The sequence below is a fragment of the Mesoplodon mirus genome, assembly GCF_964341445.2.
Source record: "Mesoplodon mirus genome assembly, chromosome: 10".
In the NCBI taxonomy this organism is placed as follows: Eukaryota; Metazoa; Chordata; class Mammalia; order Artiodactyla; family Ziphiidae; genus Mesoplodon; species Mesoplodon mirus.
In genome coordinates this window covers 39,008,258-39,032,923 of record NC_138986.1, presented here as the reverse complement: position 1 = coordinate 39,032,923, position 24,666 = coordinate 39,008,258, and the positions used below count along the sequence as shown (strand labels likewise).

At 36.0% G+C, this 24,666-nt stretch overlaps 1 protein-coding gene across 1 annotated transcript in view; it reads right to left on the bottom strand.

The window, feature by feature from the left end:
- Positions 1–4,422: 4,422 nt before the first annotated feature.
- Positions 4,423–24,666, bottom strand: part of SERINC1 (serine incorporator 1) — a 33,799-nt gene continuing 13,555 nt past the window's right edge. Inside the window, exons 2-10 of the mRNA XM_082633452.1 lie at positions 21,006–21,167; positions 17,767–17,936; positions 12,250–12,329; positions 11,867–12,004; positions 9,999–10,168; positions 9,803–9,893; positions 7,904–8,048; positions 7,561–7,791; positions 4,423–6,235 (exon numbers count right to left, since the gene is read on the bottom strand). Coding sequence (XP_082489578.1) covers positions 6,100–6,235; positions 7,561–7,791; positions 7,904–8,048; positions 9,803–9,893; positions 9,999–10,168; positions 11,867–12,004; positions 12,250–12,329; positions 17,767–17,936; positions 21,006–21,167 — 1,323 coding nt within the window. The 3' untranslated portion in view covers positions 4,423–6,099. The remainder of the gene's footprint in view (positions 6,236–7,560; positions 7,792–7,903; positions 8,049–9,802; positions 9,894–9,998; positions 10,169–11,866; positions 12,005–12,249; positions 12,330–17,766; positions 17,937–21,005; positions 21,168–24,666) is intronic.

Below are 24,666 nucleotides of genomic sequence, written 5' to 3'. Positions count from 1 at the left end.
GTTGCGTACTAGTGTCTGTTATGTGTCTTATTTGTAGGTGACGTCCATGTGACAGTTTCTCCTTTTCATAGGAAGTAGACAGACTTAAACTGTAAACTTTGTCTGTTGGCCATTATTCTTAATATGAGTCATACCAAGATCTTTGTGCCTCATCTCAGAAGATAGACTGTGTATTGCAACAAGGAAGAAATTTAATGCCTCCAAATTTAAAAATTATGCTGGCTTGCTTTCTATGTTGCTAATAAAGAACTGAGAAAAGTATGCTTCCAGTTGTCCCAAATTAGGTAAGAACATTATCACTGGATGCCAAGGGCCTATAATTTTTGCCCTGAGAGAAGATAAGAGAAACAGTTAAATCACTTCTTTCCTTTGGAACACTTGCTCAGAAGAATTAGAGAGACTTAATGCAAGGCCAGGGCACTATCACTTGAAGAATTGTACCTTCAAGCAGAGGACTGAAAGCAGTGAGCTAGTATCTGAATATTTTCTAGGGCAGTTGAATGAGGAATTGCCAAGATGGCCTTCCTGTTGGTTATAGTCTCAGTATCTTGGAACTTCTCTTACTGTGATGTAAAATTTCAAATAAAGCGTAGCACAGAGGGATAAGAAACCCTTCCTTAGCAGATCCTAAAATACTTGGCTCTGACAGTGGGATCTTGGTGAACTAATCTAAGAACCCAGAACAGTTTTCTGCATAAGCTTTAGAGGTCACTTTCTTAGAGATTGTTAAGGTGTGAAGAGCTTAGAGACTGAGGAGAAGATAGCTTCAGAGGCTTTTTCTTTTTCGCTTCCCTTCCTCACTGTGGGATATGATTAAGTTTCTTCTCCTTTGGGGATAACTCTAGAAGTATTTAAAAAATAATTTTGAAAACCTTATACCTCCTAGTACTTTTTAAGGTGATACTTAATTTTTTTCGTCTTAAGTATTCGGGAAGAATTTAGGATAGTGTTAAATACTGCCATTTTAAAAAATAGTTGTTATGTGCTTTTAAAATGTATCTGAAAGAATCTAAATACCATAGTGATTTGATGTTCTTCATCATTCATTCCACTTCCTCCAAAGAATGTTATTCTACTTTTATTATGCGTGACAGTCATACATTGAAGATAATTGTTGCACTTCTCTGCAACTAAATTTGAAACTGCGTCCTGTAACCTTAAGATTCTAGGCATTAAAGTTTGTCTCCAATTATAAATACACAGTTGATCACAACAGTACAAACGTATGTGGCCGAGACTGTTAACTGATTGCTGAACCATTTCCTATCATGCAGTTAGATTATTTCCACCTTTGTAAACAGGGTAGCTATGTAATTGAATTCTAATAAATCAGGAAAAGTGATGTTCAGAACTTGCAGGTCTGGTCTGTGAACATCTCCCCCATGCAACCCTCCTCACCTTTTACCCATCTACTAGCTTGATGCAGAGGAAGGAGTATGTGGCTTCTGAGTATACACACAAGAAGGAAGAAACCTGGCTTCCTGAATCGCTGCTTAGAGGAGAGGCACCCATCAATCCTGGATATTCATTTAGACTTCAGGTGGGGCCGGGGTGGACAAACCTTCATTATATTCTGTCTCTGAATTTTGGAGGACTGATCTGAGGTTTTAGTGTTTGCTAATAGAATATAGTCCAAATTTTGATGAACTGTTAAACATACAAAGTAAAATTTTACCAGAAATACATCTTTTTGTGGGGTGAACAGATCTCAGGGATTTTCTTTTTCCCCAGATGTTTTATTATCTGGGGGTAAGTTTATATCAATATAATAAGAGCATCATTTTTTTTTGTTTTTATAGAGTCCTAAGAAACTTTTATAATATAAAAAAGAATAGAAGGGATTTTGTTACAGCAGTGTCACTCAATTATTTGAAGTCCTTCAGAATTCACTAAGTATTTTAAAATTTATTAGCTGGTAGTTTCATTAGATCATCCTGATTCAATTTCATTGAAAGAAAAGAAATGATCACCTAAGGAATTTTTAAACCAGTGTTGCTCTCTTACCAATATTTAAAATTGTCTCTACTTTTGTGTTTAGCGGTTTTATCCAAAGTGCCTTGGTATTAAGATTCAGAATGAATTAAGAGGTATTATATATCCTTTGTTTTGTCAGATGTGAAAAAATTGTTAAGAGGGATGATGCCTTGTCCTGAGGCATCTTTTCAGGCACATCAACTTTAGGAAAATGTACGCATGGAAACTGAAGATCTGGAAACTGATTCCTTTAAAAGTAACCTAACTTGTGTTTACTGCAGGAAGTCTGTGTGCTGTTTGGAAAACAAATAGCATAGTATGAATACTTTAGAGGGTACCCCTCATCTTCATCCCACCTCGAAGCTTCTTTTGCCTCAGTGGGATACAAGTAGGCCCACAGGAGAGCCTGTGACTTAGAGCTAAGTGTTCTTTTAGGGTGTGTCACTGTGTGTTTCATAGGGATGGTGTATACTCAGGAACTTAGAGGCTGAAGTGTGAAAACAAAAGGTCCATAGACTGGGAAAATGACACATGATGAACATACATAAAATGCTACATTTGAGAATTAGAGCCCAATTGGATTATCAAGCATACATGAAATATTTTGAGAATCAGTTGCATATTAGGCCATAAAACAAGTCAATTTTCAGGGAATTGGTTTCAAACAGACTAACTACAATACAAATAAGCTAGACCTTGACAATTTTGAGGCGTACTGGCATGATATTTCGTAGTGCCCCTCAATTTGGGGTTACCTGATGTTTCTTCCCATTAGACTGGGATTATGGGTTTGGGGAAAGATTATAGAAGTGAAGTGCCACTTTCAACACATGAAAGGTAAATGCTATCAATCAACCTGATTTTTCACTGCTGCTATTAACCTTGACTTACTAGATTGAGCCCAAAGCTTCTGTAATACCTCTTGTGCAGTCTCAAAACCAACCCAAGCAGCCCGATTTTGGACTTGTCAGCCTGTGTAATTTGTACACACACACACACACATACAAACACATACCCTACTGGTCTCTCTGGAACAGTACTAAAAAGGGTGTAACAATGGCCAAATAGTGACAAGTTGTCTATTTAGGTCTTCTGCCCATTTTTTGATTGGTTTTTTTTTTTTTTTCTAATATTAAGCTGTATGAGCTGTTTGTATATTTTGGAAATTAATCCCATGTCAGTAGCATCATTTGCAAATAGTTTCTCCCATTCTTCAGTTTGGCTTTTGTTTATAGTTTCCTTTGCTGTGCAAAAGCTTTTAAGTTAAATTAGGTCACATTCGTTTACTTTTATTTCCATTACTCTAGGAGACGGGTCCAAAAAAGTGCTGCAATTTATGTCAGTGTTTTGCCTATGTTTTCCTCTAGTGGTTTTATAGTATCTGGTCTTACATTAGGTCTTTAATCCATTTTATTTTTATATATGGTATTAAACAGTGTTCTAATTTCATTCTTTTACATGTAGCTGTCCAGTTTTCCCAGCACCACTTACTGAAGAGACTGTCTTTTCTCCATTGTATATTCTTGCCTTTGTCATAGATTGTCCACAAGTGTGTGGGTTTATTTCCAGGCTTTCTGTCCTGTTCCATTGATCTATGTGTCTTTTTGTCCCACTGCCATACTGCTTTGATTACTGTAGCTTTGTAGTATATAGTCTGAAATCAGGGAACGTGATTCCTCCAGCTCCAGTTTTCTTTTTCAAGATTGTTTTGGCTATTCGGGGCTTTTTGTGTTTCCATACAAATTAAAAATTTTTTTGTTCCAGTTGTTCTGTGAAAAATGCCATTGGCAATTTGATAGGGATTGCATTGCATCTGTAGGTTGCTGTGGGTAGTATGGTCATTTTAATACTGATTTTTCCAAGCCAAGAACATGGTATATCTTTCCATCTGTTTGTGTTGTCTTCAGTTTCCCTCATCTGCATCTTAAGTTTTCAGAGTACAGATCTTTTGCCTCCTTAGGTAGGTTTATTTCTAGGTATTTTATTCTTTTTGATGCAAAGGTAAATGGGATTGTTTCTTTAATTTCTCTTCCTGATATTTCATTGTTATGGAATAGAGCATTTTATTATTATTATTTTTAATACTATCTATCTTAATTGTCAGAGAAAGAAGCATCAGTTGGCCACTCAGGGAAAAAATGCCTGGAGGACACAGCAAGTGTAGAATATCTATCAATCAAATGAATTAAAAATATTCTCCAAACTTAACTGGTCTCCCTCCTGAAGGTTCTTTAGGAGAACACCACTTGAATTACCTTTGAGATCCACTCAGGAGTTTCTTACAGAGGACCAAAAGGGTAAATATCACCTTAAAAACAATTCAGTTTTTCAGTACAGAAAATGGTCAGTTAACCCTTAGTGTCACATTCTTTAATACACAGGAAGAAAGTAGATCTGAATATTATACCACCTAAATTCAAACTGCTAAAGAATTAATACACCACACACTTTCTCTGAATTCATTTATTTAAAGATTATAGAACACAGCCATTTGAAATCATGAACACAGTATCAACACAGGTGGGAAATTAAATTGTTATACTTCATTCACATTAATAAATATCTTAAAAGCAAATGCAGATTTTAAGATTCATTAAGACAACAATCACACAAGTAACTAAGAGTTTCTACCTAAGTTAACACTGATACTGCTTGATTTTCAGGTTGAAAGATTATAATAACCTATGTATTTCAATTGGATGGCAGCAAATACAAAAGCATCTTTTGAACTGTATAGTATACTGTAAGCAGGAGTTTACAGCAGTCCATCATTCTCCTGGCCTGTCTGTGTGTAAAAGGCATGCTGGACACCAGCAACTCACATCACATAAATTATCCACCACTCACAAGGTGTAAAATCTATTATGCATATATTTGAATAGTAATTATTTTTGAATGCCAGTTGTTTTGACAGACTTGGGATTTCCGAGCTTTGCCACTGATTAGCTGTGTTTAAGCCTATGCTTCAGTTTCTTCATTTTTTTTTTTTTTTTTTTTTTTTTTTGCGGTACACGGGCTTGTCACTGCTGTGGCCTCTCCTGCTGCGGAGTATGGGCTCCGGACGTGCAGGCTCAGCGGCCATGGCTCACGGGCCCAGCTGCTCCGTGGCACGTGGGATCTTCTCGGACCGGGGCATGAACCCATGTTCCCTGCATCGGCAGGCGGACTCTCAACCACTGCGCCACCAGGGAAGCCCAGTTTCTTCATTTTTTAAATGAGAAAAATTAAATGAGACTGTCTACTGAAGCCTATTTTGCAGTTTCTTCCTGTTCTGTCAAAAGTTTATCAACTCTGATTTTCAAAACGAAATTTCCAAGTGATTTTCAACCTCCTTCTAACCCATGATTATCCTTTTCAAGACCTTTGTCTAAATCCTTCAGAGTTCCTAACCACTCCACTGAACCCACTGAACACATTTTAACACATCTGCATGTGTTTATAATGACCAAAACAAAGTTCACTATGTAAGTATGGAAGGCCATCCCTACCCAGGAATCATTACAAACCAACTTGGGTATTCAATTTAGTACCCACCACCAGCAATCTTTCTTTGAAAGCTCTGTGTCTCAGTCTCCACCATAAGCTACACTGTTGTCAATCAAACACTCCATACCTGTGTAAGTTCCTTCTCTTCATATCAAGGGAAAAATCGGAAAAGATTTTTTAGAAAACTGGCATTTAACTGACTTGTTTATACAATTTTAGGATAGCCATGTTCTTTGTAGTATCCTGTAGGGCAAGACATCAAATATTTCAGAAGGCAGCCATAAATTTCCTTCTGTATTTTCCTAAAACAGCTTAAGTTCTAACACAATTTAAAAATCAAACTGTCAAGCAGTTTTTATTCTTTTCACAAGTACTGAGCAAAGGATAAACCTATCAATGTCCACTTCTCCTAACTTACCACCACCAACATACTCAAAACTCTGCTTCAATCTAAAACACCTATCAATGTGCTTGGCAAGACTATAATGAATAAAATGGCAAGCAGTAAAATCTAATTCATGCCAGAACACTGGAGAAGTTACATGGGAAGCACACATACGCAACTTTACAAAAGTTGGGAATACTGTTAATTTCAAATAAGTGATGATCGAAGTGAGACTTTCACGTCAGAAATCCCGTTCAGTCAAAATCACGATTTGTAAGAACAAGTGGTGCCACCAGTGTCCAAACATACAGCACAATGCCAATCCAACTAGAAGAGATTTTCACCCAGACAGCTGTCCACTGACTTTTCATCTCACGAGAAGGCTCATACCTAAAATTTAAGGAAAACAAAAAGGGGGGAGAGGTTGGATTATCGGTCATCAAGCCATCAGGCTTCATTACTTCAGAAATATTCTTTGTATATAATTTGTGATAACAGATATAGAGTTGCTGGACTAATTATCTGTTGCCTTGCTTTTCCACACCACTTTGATAGCTAATGTGAAGGTAAAAAAAAAATATCCTTTAAAGGAGTAGAGTACACAGGCCTCTGAAATAGCTCTTTTAGATAATACTCAGAGCATCTTCGTTTTTCTGGCTCACTAATTACGAGATAGAGAAATGGAGTGTGACCTCTAGATAAATAAGACATTATACAGTTTAGAATTGGTAAGTCTTTATGTCATAAAGAATATAATCTGTTCAGAGTGTATATGGGAACCCCCTCCACCTTCTCAGATTTAAGAAACTGGGAAGGAAATACATCCCAAAGTTAGCTTTTATGTTGATGAAACATACCAAAAATATTTTTCATCTAATCTTAACATTTACTATTAACCTGACAGCCAAAGCTGTGAATTACTGAGAACTATTTGGGTTTGTATACCTTAAGAAGCTGCAGTGTAGGAATTTTTATAAATATATGTATTTTTCAATAATAAATGCTGGTAGAGGCTGCTCTCAAAGAAATAAAGCAAAGAATAATCCTTTCTCTACATCTTTTGATGGCATTCAAAGCCCTCTTACAAACTGTTAAGGATATTATGCATTAAAAATTATTAAAAATAGAACTGCCCTAACCATATAGTTCAACTTGAATCTTAAATCTTTCAGTACTCCTTTGGACAAAATTAGAATTTTTAAAAACAAAATATAAACCGCTATCTTCCAACTAACAGAAAAAGATTAGTTTTGAAGTGATAAAAAAACAAAAATTAGTTTTGAAGAATTCTAAGAATCCATCTATGTTAATGTAGTCACACCTCAATTCTGAAATCTTCAAAGATTTTAATGACAAAGTTTGAACAAAACAGAAGAAAGGTATCTTTTTATTGCACTACGTTGGGAACTGGTCAGTATTATTAAAAAGAAAAGCAAGCATTGTGTTTGATCAACTGTCAACATGTATTTCCCTAAGCAATGTGTTAGTTTCATGAAACTGTATTTCAGTCTCTTCAAGATTTGGAAATATTTCAATGATTGTTATTGCTGAAGCAAGGAAATAAAGCCTGCATTTCTGAAACTGATCTCACTATTCATTTAGTTGTAAATTTTGAAATATATTGGAGGATTAAAAAGTACTCCATACCACATTTAACAATGGAATCACAAAAAAGCCATGTTTCCACATGCAAAGTTTTCATAAAATATAAGTACCTGTACCAGTTGGTAAGGGTCATCATGATATAAAGCGAAGCCAGGAAAAGCATAAAGTGAAAGAAGGAGTAACTGTAAGTGACACCATCCCTTTCATTATCTACAGCTCGGTGAACATCATCTCTATCCTCCAGTGATCCGTCACTTCTGGCTCCACCATCTTCTATTAATGTTGATTCATCACTTGTTAGAGTCAGTTTATTAACCTGACTATTGTTTGAAGTACGGATGCTGCATGGAAGACAGTTTAGAAAGAGAGAAGGAAAAAAAGGGGGAATTTAAAGATTCATATATGAATAACAGCTGGACTTTTTAAAAAATGAAAATCCATAATTTTTCTTACCTTGAATAAAACACACACAGTAAAAAGAGGATTAGTCCAATAATTCCTTGAGCATGCCACCACTGTACAGACTGCCCCTCCTTTGGGACAGTGCTTGTTGTATTATATCCAATTATGCTCAGTAGACTTGGGTTGCACTCTGTTTCTGTAATGTAAAGTAAGGTCAAATTAAAATGTTAGTATAAAAAATTTTTCAGAGCACAGTGTAGTTCTTTTTAACTCTTATACTCTTGCAAATTCAAAACATTTTGTTAGAAAAAGGCACAAACATAACAAAAAATACTTTAAGACAACTTGTATTTATAGAGACCTTTTTATTAAAATTTTATAGTGTTAATTTTATAGACGTGCTTGGAAAACAATTTCATTTTCAACCTCATGCAGGAGCTGAGACATTAAGCTTTTTGTTGATCAGGAAACTGGTGAAATTCAGATGACCTCTCTAAAGCACAGTAAAGCTCAAGTAGAGTTAAGAATAAAATTCAGATATTCTAAACTAAAATGCACAGGCTTTTCTACTACAAACTGTGAGATAAACTTCATAAAATGACTGTTGTTATTATCAATTTGCCAAACTACATTGTTATATAGTTTATACATAAATCAGTTACTAGAATTTTAACAAATAGTTTGTGGAAATGAGCAAACAAGGCGTAATGACCTAATGCTTATTCAGCTTCTTGACTCCCGTAAATAAAGAATTTAAACGGGGTTGGTATCCACTTAAGTGTCCCACATATGTTTTCCTCCCACAAAGCCAGATACGTCAATTGCCACCTTATCAATGAAAAATGTTTTTTTATCTTTAAGCCATTCATATAAGGATAATCCCTAAAGCAAACTACTATTAGTTTTTTTCTAGACACTTACCTGGACAAATATAAGGAATCTTTCTCTAGTATACTAACCAAAAAAAACAAAAACATTTTCTCCAACTAGTGATAAAGCACCTATGAAATTTATAAACTCAATGAAATATAAGATTCAGAAAACATTTTATAATTTTTCTTTATTCAGAGGAAGAGAGACCATTTTTTTCCTTTTCAAAAAATAGTACAGTTGACTCTTGAACAACAAGTGGATTAGGGGCACCAAGCCCCTCACACAGTCGAAAATCTGCATATAATTTTTTTTTTTTTTTTGGCGGTACACGGGCCCCTCACTGTTGTGGCCTCTCCCCTTGCGGAGCACAGGCTCCGGATGCGCAGGCCCAGCCGCTCCGCGGCACGTGGGATCACCCTGGACCGGGGCACAAACCCACATCCCCTGCATTGGCAGGTGGACTCTCAACCACTGCGCCACCAGGGAAGCCCGAAAATCTGCATATAATTTTATGGCTGGCCTCCATACCCAGCCATTCATATCTGCAGATCGTGTAGTAATGCAGTACATATATTTGAAAAAAATCCATGGATAAGTGGACCTGTGCAGCTCAAAACTCTGTTGTTCAAGGGTCGACTAATTATTAATTTCTAATTTGTTTCACCGCAAATGACATATAAGGGCTTCTACTCCCACGGAATGCAATAAAACTGGCCTATAAAAAGATTACAAAGACCAATTAATTATATTCACTTTTAAGGTAATCACAGACAAAAAATAGTAAGTGGAAAAAAACTACTATTTACAGTAGAATCAACAAACATTTTAACAGCTCTTATTTCTTTCTACATATACTATCATATGCACTGTACAAATTAGGTATATTTCTTATAATTTTCATATAATTTCTTATAGTTTCGCTAGTGAAAAAATATAGCAATACATCAAAGATGAAAATAGTATTATTCCCATTCTCTTCATTTCTCTGTGAGCTTAATTTTATAAAATGACCATCTTTGAAAAAAGAAAAGCTGTAGGATTCATTAAAAAGAAACAAATCCAAGCAAACGAACATACCTGGTTCATTAGTCATAGCAGACCATGTCAAATACATTGTGTAGACTGTAATTACTGAAGACTGTAACAAACCAGATCTTGGTTGTGATTCCTACAAAAAAATAAGCAAAACAGAAAAATATTGTTACCATTCAAGATTTAGGAAAACTTAAAAAATAGAAGCTTCATAAACATTAATGAATTAATCCAAGCTTACTTGGATTTTTGGCAGTATAGACATTACAGAAGCACCAAGGCAGAGGAGCATGTTGACACTGATGAACGCTTTATTTTCTGCACAACTGGCTGGATGAGTATAGTAAACAAAAAATAGGACGATAGCAACTAAAGACAGCAGATAATTCAGAGCTGTAGCTGATAACAGAGCTGTGAAAGAAATACATTGGACAATTAGATTTTATCACTAATATTAGGAATTAGGCATATGGCTCATTTTACAATCAATCTTATTTTATTCAAAAATATTACTTTAAGCAACTAACATTGTGTCAGCATTACACAGGCTATATAAGCAGGTAAAGATATTCTGAGCTTTAGCACATTAAGAATTTTATAGTCTTTACATATAGCTCATATGATGATGTGTTTTTAAGGACAATAACATACTAATATGATCTTCATTTATAGTAATATTTACATAGTTTCCAAAATGCATTCAGATGTATTAGCCATTATTTTCAAAATACAGAAAAATAACTAGGAGGGGAATATTAAGGTTTTTAAAGAATGATAATCATTCAGTTGTAAACAAGGGCATTAAGAAAATCATTTTGTTAATGCTAAGCCTGCAAAACAATGTTTTCCTTATCAACTAAAATCTTAAAAAAGAAATTATTCAAGAGTAAGTCATTATTATTTAATAAGACAACCTAAGTTTCTTCTATCACACACACACGTTTTAGTTTCTGTGCTAATGTATGCTTAATATACATGTATTTATGTTGATGTGCTTCACTGACAGGGGATCCATCAAACAAATATTTACTGAATACCTACAAAGGCCCAAGGGATATAGTAGGGAACAAAGCAGAAACTCTTACACTAGATTTAACATTAAAAAATGAGATATTCTATATAAGTAAATTTTCCAAATGACCAAAGCTCATTTCTTTGAATAGCAAACTCTTTATTTTAACCACTGAGATCGAATACCACAAACTAGTTGTATGAGAGAATATATGAAGCTAGCAGACATGCTGGATTTAGCTTTCACTGTGATTTTTTTTAAAAAGTTTTTTTTTTTTAGCTGAAACTCAGATCATTTCACATAAAAATCCAGATTTATGGCTTCTTTTGGAAAAATCAGAAAAGTTAAGCAACACTGGGTTCACATTTCCACAAGGCAACTATTAGATGGAACCGAGCAGTAGCTCTATGCATTTTAGATAAAGGCCTTTACACTCTCCAATTCATCACAGTCCCTTCTATTTGCAAAAAGATTGAAAACACACTTAAACCTGGTTCTCCTCCCTCATTTTTGTTACCTGTTGTAAGCGTCTGAATTTTGATCCCTGTTTTAGAGTATAACCACAGGACTCAAGCTCATCATTATAAATAAACATTAAAACACTACTGTAAAAATTCCCTTAGGTGTTAGTTACACATAAGGGCATTCTTTGCACTTACGCAAAACGTTTCAGAGTTGCTTTTTTATTTTTCCTGCTTGCTGATGTTTAAGAATCGTACCACTGTTTGTTCATCTATTTCTAGCAGTCCTCGTCCCTTTAATATTTTACTTTTAACCTTCTGTAGGCTTCCTAGGAAATTAGGCTGTAAAATATACATGCATTCAGCAATAGGCTTTGGAACTTCTATTTTAGCCATTCATGGTCTTCTGGATTATTTCCTCGTTCTTGGGTATGTTCCTAGTTGACATGCCAAAAACTGTCTCTACAAGTAAAGTTGCTGATATAATGTGGTAAGATGCCACTCACAAACTTCAGCTAAAAATCTCCTCACAGAAAATTGTACCATAAAAATCGTGATTTTCCCATAGTCTACATATCTGTTCTCACTTTCAAACTTCAACTATCTTGAAGATGTTCTGTAAAACAAAAAGCTTACCTGCGTACCAACATCTTGAGTTCCCTTCTTCCATTTTTTCAACCCATGATTCATTCCACGAATGGGCAAAATCAATGAGTAAGACTAGCTGTATGAGAATGAAGCAAAAGGCACCTGCCATGCCTACGTAAAACCACACTGAAAGGAAAAAAGAAAGCAAAAAACCACAAATGAGTGACTGGTTCACTTTTCATTATTTCATTTTCACAATCAGTACAGAAAAGGAAAAATAAAATTTTACATAAATACCTTGATTTTGCCAACCGGGGCGGGGGGTGGGGGGGAGGAAAAAACAAAACAAATACAGTTCCAGGCAACAATTATTTCAATTTCCTTATAAAATATCAACATCACACAATTAAAGAAAAAAAAATACTTCTTACCAGTTGTAAAAGTTCCTTCTGGAATGAAGAAGGCCCCAATAATAATTGCAACTGCTGCAGCAAATTTAAAGAACCAGAATCTAAAACAAAAAGAATTTTTTATTAATAAATATTCATTCAACAAGTAGTTTCACATATGGAATCTTTGAAGAGCTATTCTTAAAGAACAGCTACACTTTATGTGACTATTCTATTCTTTCTGAGGATATCCTGAAAATGAGACGTGAAGAATATCATGTAAACTATTTTAGGACAGTTTTAATTCATTATGATAAAATGAGAATATTAGTTTCATTTCACACGTTTATTTTACATATACACCAACAGCTATTATAATTGGTGTATATGAAAGTGTAAATAAGGTACACTGTACAAATGAATAGTTTTGAAAACACACAATGCCTGGAAAACAGATTTCCACTAGCTAGCCGGATGAATTGAAAGAACCAGAGAAGACATAAAAGCTTAAGAATTCTGCCACAGAAAGGCGCAAGAAGTGAGAAGCAGGTGTTCAGAGTCAGAGAGAACCCTAGATATAAAAGGATCAATAACCTTATCTGAAGACAACTAGTAGAGATTTGAGGCATCTGCTACTTCAAATGTTAAAGCAGCAATGCAAACACTACAAGGAACACGAAGAATCAAGAAAACATTTTACCACCAAAAGATAACAATAATCCTGCAATAATTGAGCACAAAGGCACAAAATCTTGCAGTCTAGCAGATAAAGAATTCAAAACAGCTGTTTTGAGAAAACTCAATGAGCTATAAGAAAACACAAAGATAATTCAACAAAAGCCAGGAAAAAAATATATGAATGAGAAAGTTAACAAAGAGACAGAAATCATAAAAAAGAACCAAACATACTCTGCAGCTGAAGAATTCAACAAAAGACATGAAAAATACAATAGAGATCTGCAGAAGGGCAGATCAAATGGAAGACAGAAAAAGCGGACAGGAATTTTGATATAACCCAATCAGGGGTGAACAGAAAAAAAAAATGAAAAAGAGGGAAGAAAGCCTCAGTAATCTATGGAATTCAAATATTAGAATGATTGGGTTCCAGAAGGAGAAGAGAGGAAGAAGGGGGCAGAAAGTTTATTTAAAGAAATAATAGCTGAGGGGCTTCCCTGGTGGCACAGTGGTTGAGAGTCCGCCTGCCGATGCAGGGGACACGGGTTCATGCCCCGGTCCGGGAAAATCCCACATGCCGCGGAGCGGCTGGGCACATGAGCCATGGCCGCTGAGCCTGCGCGTCCGGAGCCTGTGCTCCACAACGGGAGAGGCCACAACAGTGAGAGGCCCGCGTACCGCAAAAAAAAAAAAAAAAAAAAAAAAGAAAGAATAGCTGAGAACTTCCTAAATCTGGACATCCAAGTTCACAAAGCTAATAGATCACACTATCAGCTCAATGCAAACAAACCTTTTAAGCCATATTAATGAAAACTGTCAAAAATCAAAGAACAAGAGAATCCTAAAAGCAGCTAGATGAAAAAAGACTGTAATCTACAAAGTCATTTCCATCAGGCTCTCAGTGGATTTCTCAGTAGAAAACTCTATAGGCCAAGAGAGAGTAGAATGACTTTAAGTGACATACTCAAAGTGTTGAAAGGAAAAAAATGCCAGCCAAGATTACTCTGTCCAGCAAAGTTATCCTTCAGATACAAAGGAGAAATAAAGATTTTCCCAGTCAAAATCCAAGGAATTCACCACCACTAAACCTGTCTTGTAAAAAATGGTGAAAGGAATTCTTCAAGCTGAAACGAAAAGACACTAAATTAGTGACACGAAAACATACAAAAGTATACAAGACACTGGTAAATGGAAATACACAGATTTAGAAAAGTCTAATTCTTTAATAGGATGGTGTGTTAACTACATAACTGTAGTATAAAGATTAAAAAGAGTATTAAAAAACAACAGCTAGGGCTTCCCTGGTGGCATAGTGGTTGAGAGTCCGCCTGCCGATGCAGGGGACACGGGTTCGTGCCCAGGTCCGGGAAGATCCTACATGCCGCGGAGCAGCTGGGCCCGTGAGCCATGGCCGCTGAGCCTGCGCATCCGGAGCCTGTGCTCCGCAATGGGAGAGGCCACAACAGTGAGAGGCCCGCGTACCACAAAAAAAAAAAAAAAAAAAAAAAAAAAAAAGCTATTATAATTGGTTAATGGATATACAATATAAAAAGAGATAAATTGTGATATCGAAAAAATAAAAGAGTAAATGGGTAGGGCTTTTGTATACAACTGAAGTTGCTATCAGCTTAAAATGGGCTGTTTTATCTATAAGATGTTTTATGTAAGCTTCATGGTAACCACAAAGCAAAAATCTAAAGTAGATTTACAGAAAATAGGGAAGCAGACCATACCACCAATTCACAAAGAAAATCACCAATTTACATAGGTGTTAACAAAGATAAAAGAAATTATGGAAATATGAAACAGCCAGACAGCAATGAATAAGATGACATTAGTACGTCCTTCATATCAATAATTATGCTAAATGTAAATGTAATGAATTCACCAACCAAAAGGCACAGTTGCGGATGAATTAAAAAAAAACTGAAAAAGACACAAACAAATGGAAAGATAACTCGTGTTTGTGGATCTGAAGAATAGTTAAAATGTCCATACTACTCGAAGCCACCTATAGATTCAAAGTACTCCCTATAAAAATTTCAGGGCTTCCCTGGTGGCGCAGTGGTTGAGAGTCCACCTGCCGATGCAGGGGACACGGGTTCGTGCCCCGATCCCGGAAGATCCCACGTGCCGCGGAGCGGTTGGGCCCGCGAGCCATGGCCGCGGAGCCTGTGTGTCCGGAGCCTGTGCTCCGCAACGGGAGAGGCCACAGCAGTGAGAGGCCCGCGTACAGCAAAAAAAAAAAAAAAAAAAAAAATTTCAATGCCACTTACAAATAGAAAAAACAATCCTGAAATTTGTATGTAACTACAAAAGACCCCAAATAGACAAATTAGTCATGAGAAGGACAAAGCTGCAAATATCACACTTACTGATTTCAAACTATACTACAAAGCTACAGTAATTAAAACAGTAGTACCATAGAAGTAGACACATAGACCAATGGAATAGAATAGAGAGAGCTTAGTAATAAACCCTTCCATTTTGGATCAGCGAATATTTGACAAGGGAGTCAAGAACACTCAATGGGGAAAGGACAGTCTCCTCAACAGTCTTGGGAAAACTGGGTAACCACAGAAAAATGAAAATGGACTCCTTTATTACACGACTCACAAAATTAACTCAAAATGAATTAAAGACTTAAATATTTAAGACCTGATACCATAAAAGATATCAATACTAGAAAGATGCTGATACTGGGAAGAAGAAAGTAAGGAAGAAACTCCACAACATTGGTCTTGGCAATGAGTTTTTGGATGAGACAGCAAAAGTACAAGCAACAGAAGTAAAATCAAACAAGTGGGACTACATCAAACTAACAAGCTTCTGCAAAGCAAAAGGAACAATCAACAAAATGAAAAGACAACCTACAGAATAGGAGAAAATATTTGCAAACCATGTATCAAAAAATGGTTAATATCAAATAAAGAACTCATAAAACTCATTAAAAAAACAAATAATCCTATTAAAAAATGGACAGAGGAACTGAATATCTTTCCAAAGAAGGCATACAAATGGCCAACAGGCATATGAAAAGGTGCTCAACATCACTAATCATCAGAGAAATGTAAAAACCATTATGAGATATCACCACCTCAGACCTATTAGAATGGCTATCGTGATGACAAGAAATAACAAGTGTTGGTGAGAATGTGGTGAAATGGGAACCCTTATGCACGGTTAGTGGGAATGTATGCTAGTTCAGCCACTATGGAAAACAGTATGAAGGTTCCTCAAAAAATATAAAAATGGAACTACCATATAATCCAGCAATCCCACTTCTACGTATATATCCAAAGAAAGTGAAAATAGGGTACTGAAACAATATCTGCACATCCTTGTTTATTGGAGAATTATTCATAATTGGCAAGATATAAAAACAACCTTAAGTATTTGTCAATAGATAAATAAAGAAACTGTAGTATATATACACAATGGAATATTATTCAGCCACCAGAAAGAAGGAAATCCTGTCATTTGCAACAACATGGATGGACCTTGAGGGCATTATGCTAAGTGACATAAGCCAGACAAAGAAAAACAAACATTTATGATATTACCAATATGTGGAATCTGAAAAAGAAAAATGTACTTTAAAGCTTCTAAGAGACTAGATCTTAACTGTTCTTGTCACAACTAAGAAATAATAATTATGTGATGTGATAGAGGTGTTAGCTAATACTATGATGGTAATCATATTGTAATATATTAAAGTATGAAATTAACACTTTGTACACTTTAAACCTGACACAATGTTATATGTCAATTATATCTCAATTTTAAAAAAACATTAACAGTGACATGAGTGCTTAGTGCATGTTTTGAGAAGAATGTTATCTCATGAAATAACTGTGATAGCCACCCTGTAATGCATTTTGAGAAGTGTTTAGAAATACATTTAGTAAAGATGTTTTAAGAGTGCAAAAAAAATTAAATTAAAACAACCAATGACTAAGGGAACAAAATAAACAAAATAAAATCAATCTGGCACAGCATATCTTTTTTCATTAATATTTATATTTCACTTGTTCATTTTTCCTGTCTTTGGTAGCATGTTAATAGATAAGCAATAGCAGATATTCCAAAATTTTTTTTTAATTTATGGGGGGGGGAAACAGTGATAAAATTCAAAACATTCAAAATTGAGTGTGAGAAGTAGTGCTCTATATTAAGGGAGACTGATAAAAGGGACCCTGAAGTTTCTAGGTTGTTCAGTATAACCATTTAGAAAATCAATCAATCACCTTGTTTCAAAGGAATGAAGTTTTTCATTTTGGCTGCACTGTACGTCTTAGGAACTGAGTTCAGTTTTATGTAGTGAGATTGGCCTACAAAAAGCCAAGAGAAGAAGGAGGAATAAGCTCCTCATTATTAGTCACAGATATAATAAGTCTTCCTTTTTAGGATGAAAATACAGTGGACCCTTGAACAGTGCTGGAGTTAGGGGTGCCAACTCTCTACATGGTTGGAAATCCATGTATAACTACAGTCGGCCCTCTGTATCCGAGGATCCTCATCTGTGAATTCAATCAACTAGAGATCAACATGGATTGTGTAGTACACTGTAGTATTTACTGTTGAAAAAAATCTGCATAAAAGTGGACCTGCACAGTTCAAACCTGCGTTGTTCACAAGGGTCAACTTTATAAACATTATGCAGAGACTACAGCAAAAAATGACCCAAGGCTACTATTTAATATTTATATTTCCAAATTCCAACACATTCTCTAGTAGAGACAAGAGGATTTTCTTACCTTGTCATTCATGAATAAAATAATTCTGCAGATTGTTCAAGTTTATTTTAAACTTTCTTTAGACAGACTCAAAATTACTGAGAAGAGACTATCCAGACTTTATATTGAAGTTTATTAAAAACCTTACCCATTGTGTACTGCAGCTCTAGGATCACTGCTGCTCTTCACCTTGATCATTAATAGAGATAGGAGAAGGTAGAACATAGCCAAGCCAAAGCACAAACGGTATACAGCTTTATAGCCAACCAGAATATTACAAGGGACCACTCCTTTCTCATTCTCACAAAATCCAGGAATCTGAAAACAAAACAAGAATTTGAGATCTAGAATTTTTTTCAAGAAAAAATGAAAATTCTGTGTAATCAAATAGTTTAAGGTTTAGAAAATTGAAGTTCACTTTACAGTTTATGCTGAAATGTAATCAAGCTAAGTCTACACATTTTCATAAGACAGAAGTGTAACTCTTTTTTTACTTTATGAGAGCACCGGATAAGCTACAAATGTCAATCCTAAAGTGGATGCTTATTTTAACTTGCAGACTTATTCTAAGTTTTTTTAAAAACTTGCATTCCACCGGGATCACATGTATAAGAGAAAAATACAATCAACAAAAGTGTAAAGAATCACAGAGTAACTAAATCAGTTTCTAAATACTAAAGAGAACAATGAAGGCATTTTGAGTTTTGGTCCCACAAGGGTTATTTCTGATAATGGATGGATTTGGATTAACAGCAAAATGGCTGGCTGTATTTTTATTTTTTAACTTAAAACCTTAAAAAAGACTGATGACCATTTCAGAAAATCACACTGGAATCAGAGTATAAGAAAGTATTTTTAAAATATTTTTAAGTGAAATAAATGGGAGTAGATACACTATTCACATATATCAGAGTGAATTACTGCCTCTAGAAACGTTAAAGCAAACCAATATGCCAAAATACAACTGTTAACGTGTGCCTTTAAAATCAAGAACCTAAAATCATATTTAAGTTGATGCAGATGCTACTTCCTTTTTGCTAGCTCCTATACAGTCTATAAGCTCTTTCTTGGTCTCACTTGAACCCTACTTTCCCAACTTAGTTTAACAATTATGGCAATATGTACTTACCCATACTCACTTGCAACATGTACTCACTGGCACCCTTAATTATCCCATGCCCTTAAATGAGAGCAGCACACCACCTGGCTAATTCCCATCATTAAATTTTAATTCAATCACCTATATTAGGTTAAGTTGCTACAGTAACAACCTCCAAATATAGGTGGCTTAACAGCAAAGATGTATTTCTTGCTCACGTACATGTATATGGTTGGTTCTACATAGTCAACTAAAAGAATCTAAGCTGCCAGAGAAACCACCATCTCAAATGATATACAGGTTGTGACAGAAAAGAAAGGAGAATCTGCATTAGCAAGTAGAGGGTGATGTTTATCACTTCTACTCATAACTCACTGACTAGTACTAGAGACATGACCCTACATATCACAAGCACTCTAGGAAATGCAATTCTCTGATGACCTTCAGAAAGCAGAGAAGCAGAAACATTGGGGGTTACAAACTAACATCTATCAACTAAACCGTTCATAACAACAGTCAACTGGGTCCATGACAAAAAACATATGAACGTCTTCTGCTTATACGAAGGACTTGAATAACATTAACTGAGCATCTACATATGCCATGTACAATGTTACTTTCAAACTGTAATAAGCTCACTTCCCAAACTTACACTATTTTTCCTTACCCCAAAGTCAACCCTAAGCAGACTACTATGCTTTAAAATGGAGGTTATCTGACATAAACACTCTCTCAACCTCAAATTTTCTATTGTCATTCATTTTTCCTTGGAGGAAAAGTAACTTCTATATGCCTTCTCTTGATCACACTCTCTCATGGGTTAGATCCCTTATGACTATTCTCAAAATACAAATAATTAAATCTCCCCAGCCTAAAAACTTCTTTAATTCAGCCTCCAAGACTTACTATCTGCATTACAAAACTCCTTTAAATCAGCAGTCTATTCTCATTGGATACATTTCCTCATAGCCATCTAACTCTCCCTCCCAATCCTTCTAGGCCAGCACTCTATAAATGCTTTTTCAAGACACTAGACATATACTGGCTGTCAAATCCCAAGGCTACTTCTTTTTTTTTTTTTTTTTTTTTTTTTTTTTGCGGTACGCGGGCCTCTCACTGTTGTGGCCACTCCCGTTGTGGAGCACAGGCTCCGGATGCGCAGGCTCAGCGGCCATGGCCCACGGGCCTAGCCGCTCCGCCGCACGTGGGATCCTCCCGGACCGGGGCACGAACCCGCATTCCCTGCATCGGCAGGCAGACTCTCAACCACTGCGCCACCAGGGAAGCCCCCAAGGCTACTTCTTAATCCTCACACTCCTTTACCTTTTTTACACAGACATTATGCTGTCATTCTTAAGACTGTTCCTAAGGCCTACTAAACAGGTTCTTGGTTCTCTTTTTTCACTGTTCCTTCAGAGGTTCCCTTTTCTCCACCAACTCCCTTAAGAGCTTTTGTCAAAGCTCTAGCTCTCCTCACTCCAAATGGTCTTCTTCAGCATATGCTGCCATAGTTGAATTTCATCTCTATCTCTGATTTCTTTTGAGTTACACACCCTAATTTTTTACTTCCTGCTGGACACACACACACAATGTAGTGCAGTACCCACAAGCTAACATTATATACTAGATATTTTCCCCAACTCTTTGAACAACCTGACTCCCTGGGGGAAAAAAAAAGTTTAATAAAACACTTTTTCTTTCTTTTTTTCCCTGAGTTAACAGCAACAGTTTCCTCTCAGTTATCTAGGATCAGAACCTGGTTATTATTTATTTTTCTATCACTGCCAATATTTAAATCCAGATTCAGTCAATTCTACATTCAGAGAATTATTTCAGGCCCTCTATGCCCTTCTTGATTACACCATTCCAACAGCCACCATACTTAACTGCTGCCTTCTATCCTAATTATCAGATAAATCTTCCTAAGGCATACATACTTAGCTCAAAAAGCTTTTATCCTCATTCTCTTCCAATTTTTCAATTTCTGCACACAAAAATTTACTGATTCTTAGAATGTCTCTTTTTCCATGAGACCCACAGTGATTCTGACATTTCCCTGGTTAGAATTACTGATTTCCTCATATTAACACAACACATTTTCTGCCCTACCATCAGAGAATTTTAATAAACTGCCTTTCACTGTTTGTCTTTCCTAAATGATCATGAACTACTAAAACTGGGATTAAGTATTCTTCCTTTTTACAGTATTCTGTTTCCAATACACAAGAAGCAGTTTTATGCACATACATACTAAAGGTTCAGTTAATCATTAAAAAAAAAAAACTAACCTTATTTAGTTGTTCTTCCATTCCAGGTATCAACATTACACAAGCTACACACACTCCAACAAGCAAAAAAAGTGCATAGATCAACCGAGTTACAGTGGAGTTGTTTCCACTAGGACAGCATCGGCACAGCAAACATGGGGCACTGCCACACAAACATGGAATCTGGAAAAAGAACTTTAAAAATCAGTATAGTTTCAAATGATACAGTGAAAATTTACATTCTACCTACTCAAAAAAGAAAGGATTGAAGTTAAAGTAATTACCAAGAGATTTGGTTCACATATATTATCTATAAACTATAAAATTTAGTAACTTCCAGGTAAAACTGAAGCAAAGTAAAACCAAAAAGTGCTTGCCCTTTATATCAAGCAAAATGAGTAAACTCAGTTAAAACAACAAAAGGGGGAAAAAAACAGCAGCAGCAACCAAAGTTTAGCTGAGAAAAGGAATGAAATATTCATATTTACAAGCTGATCTCCAACTCCTGCCTTTTAACTCCAAAAATCATGCTGGTGAATTCACAAAAGTCTGATATTTCTCAGATCCACCAGAAGAAGAAAAGAAGTGAATTGATATCCTTATCTTTTCCCTCTTCTGACTTGGTGGTAGTGTTAACAGTAAAATTTTCTATTAGAATCAGGCAAAACAGGATAGGTGAACAAGTGGGGCTAGCTAGCGCTGTCTAACAGAACTCCACACTAAACTAGTAGTATATCCTAGGGGAACAGAATATCTCCCTCAGCAGGAGAGGTGAATACTAGTAACGGAATTTAACAATATCTCAGAAAGGCAAAATCAAAGTATCCTTAAAAGAACTGAACATAATCTAGGCTGAGCTCCACCATACGATCAGATACCATAGGAAGGGAGAATTGTAGAAGCCAGACACACTATAGTAACCAATATAAGGTAGGATAAGAACCACTTATACTAAACTTCAGTAAGATAAAAATAAATGTCGTGGAAACAATGCAAACACACTTTATCAAAACATAAAAATAAGCAAACATGCTCCCTCAGACAAAAAAAAAAAGGCATCTGAAAAATCCAATCTGAAATAAAACATAACTCAGTAAGAAGGGGAAATTCCCTAAAATTGGTACACCTGAAGCAAAAAGGAGAGCTCAAAATGAAAATAGAACAAGTTGAAAAGGAGGATTGCAAGGCTGAGAAGAAATGAGAAGGGGAAAAACATGCTTAAAAAAACAGTAATTAACTATCATGGAACAAAACAAAAACAGCTGAAAATAAAATCTGATCAATAAATAAAGTTTGGGATGAGTACCATAAACTCAAGCCAAGATAGAGTAACAGTGACCAGACTTACCCTACTGCCTTAATCCAAGGGAAAAAATTAATGAAACAATGGTTTTTCAGACAATTAACAATAGGCAATGTAGGACACTAGTTTCTGAGAGAGATGAAACAGTGTGAGATCTATGATTGGCCCAATCTTTCTGCCTGGGAAAGAGTTTCCCGTGCAGGGAGGAGAATCCAGACAGAGGACAGCAGTCTACTGAATTGAGGAGACAGAGTTGGCACAGAGTTGAGAGTTCAGGGAAGTGAAGGCAGCTAAAGTTCATAGGGCAGAAACAAGAAGAGACGAAAGCTACACCAAGAGTGAGCTCCAGAGGTCTGCAGAAGCTTCAACTTGTGTCTTCAGCAGAGCACTGATCAGTACATGCATTTGATTAAATTACTCTGTGGGGTGGGGGAGTGGGGAGGGTGGTATTACCAGCCAGAGTGGAAGAACTTTATAATCCATAAGGCCTTGAGCAGAGTTATAGGCTATTATTATTACACAGTATTGGGCGGGGGGGGGCGGGGGGCGGGCGGAATAAGCCATAAGGCTAAAGCTACTCCAGTCTCACTTAACAAAGCCTAAAAGCAAACACTGAAAAGATCAAATTCTCTTCAAATAACTCACCTATGTCTAAGAATAGGACCCAAGAATGTTTTTTAAAAATACAACACATCCAGCACCAAGGTAAAATTTACAATATCTAACAGCTAATAAAAAAAATTGGTAGGCATGCCAGTATGGAAAGAACAACCTACAATGAGGAGAAAAGTCAATAAATCAAAACCAACCTGAAATTACACAGATGACTTAATTCAGTTATAAATAATGGCACTCTAATGTTATTGTAATTATACTTCATTTGCTCAAGTAGAGAACACAGCATGTCAAAGAAAGATATGGAAGATAATTTAAAAGATCCATATCAAACTTATGGAGGTGAAAAATAAGATCTCTGAACCAAAAAGTACTTGATAAGACACTGCAGAAAAGACTAATGAACTTGAAGACACAGCAAAAGAAATGATCCAAAATTAAAGAGATAAAAAAACTAAAAAAAAAAAAAAAATAACAGAGGGTTAGTGTTGTGACACAATTTCAAACAGCCTAATATATGTGAAATTGGGGCTCCTGAAGGAGAGAGGAGACAGGAAAGTCCTTTTGAGATAATTGCCAAAATGTTCCTAATTTAATGAAAACTATAAACTCACAGATCCAAGAAACTCAAGAAAGCCCTAGTGATACAAATATAATGAAAACTACACACCAAGTCACATCATAAACTGATGAAAAACAATGATAAACAGAAAAATCTTAAAAGCAAAATAATAAAGGCACATTATATAAAGAAGAACAAAGAAAGGTATTGACTTCTAGTAAGAAATACTGCAAGCCAAACGTCATTACTGAATGAAAAAAAAAACTGTAAGCACAGAAGTTTATACTCAGCAAAAATATCTTTCAAAAATTAAGGCAAAGTGAAGACATTTTTAGGCACAGAAAAAAGAATCCAAAACTAACAAATCTAAACTATCTTTCAAGAAGGAAAGTTACAACAGCAGAAATGTGGATCTACACAAAAGAAATGAACAAATGAAGTAGTGTGTATTTTTTCTTACATCAAAAAGGTTACTTTAAAAGATTATTATTTTTTTATGGGCTTCCCTGGTGGTGCAGTGGTTGAGAGTCCGCCTGCCAATGCAGGGGTCATGGGTTCGTGCCCTGGTCCAGGAAGACCCCACATGCCGTGGAGCAGCTGGGCCCATGAGCCATGGTCGCTGAGCCTGTGCGTCCGGAGCCTGTGCTCCGCAACGCGAGAGGCCCGCGTACCGCCAAAAAAAGAGAAAAGATTATTTTTTAAAGCAAAAATAATAGCAATGTATTCTGGTGTTTATAACAAAGATGGAAATAAAATGTGTGACAATTACAAATAGGCTCGAAGGACTTCCCTGGCGGCGCAGTGGTTAAGAATCTGCCTGCCAATGCAGGGGACACTCAAGCCCTGGTCCGGGAAGATCCCACATGCAGTGGAGCAACTAGGCCCACGAGCCACAACTACTGAGCCTGCGCTCTAGAGCCCGTGCTCTGCAACAAGAGAAGCCATGGCAGTGAGAAGCCCATGCACCGCAACGAAGAGTAGCCCCCGCTCGCTGCAACTAGAGAAAGCCCGTCCAGCAATGAAGGCCCAATGCAGCCAAAAAATAAATAATAAAAAAATTAATTAATTAAAAAAAATAGGCTGGAAGAGGAGACATTCAACTATACTACTGTACACTTAAATTAGAAATAAAGTGGATATCACACAAAGGTAGATTATAGTTAAAGATAAATACTAAAAACCCTAAAGTGACTTCTAAAAAA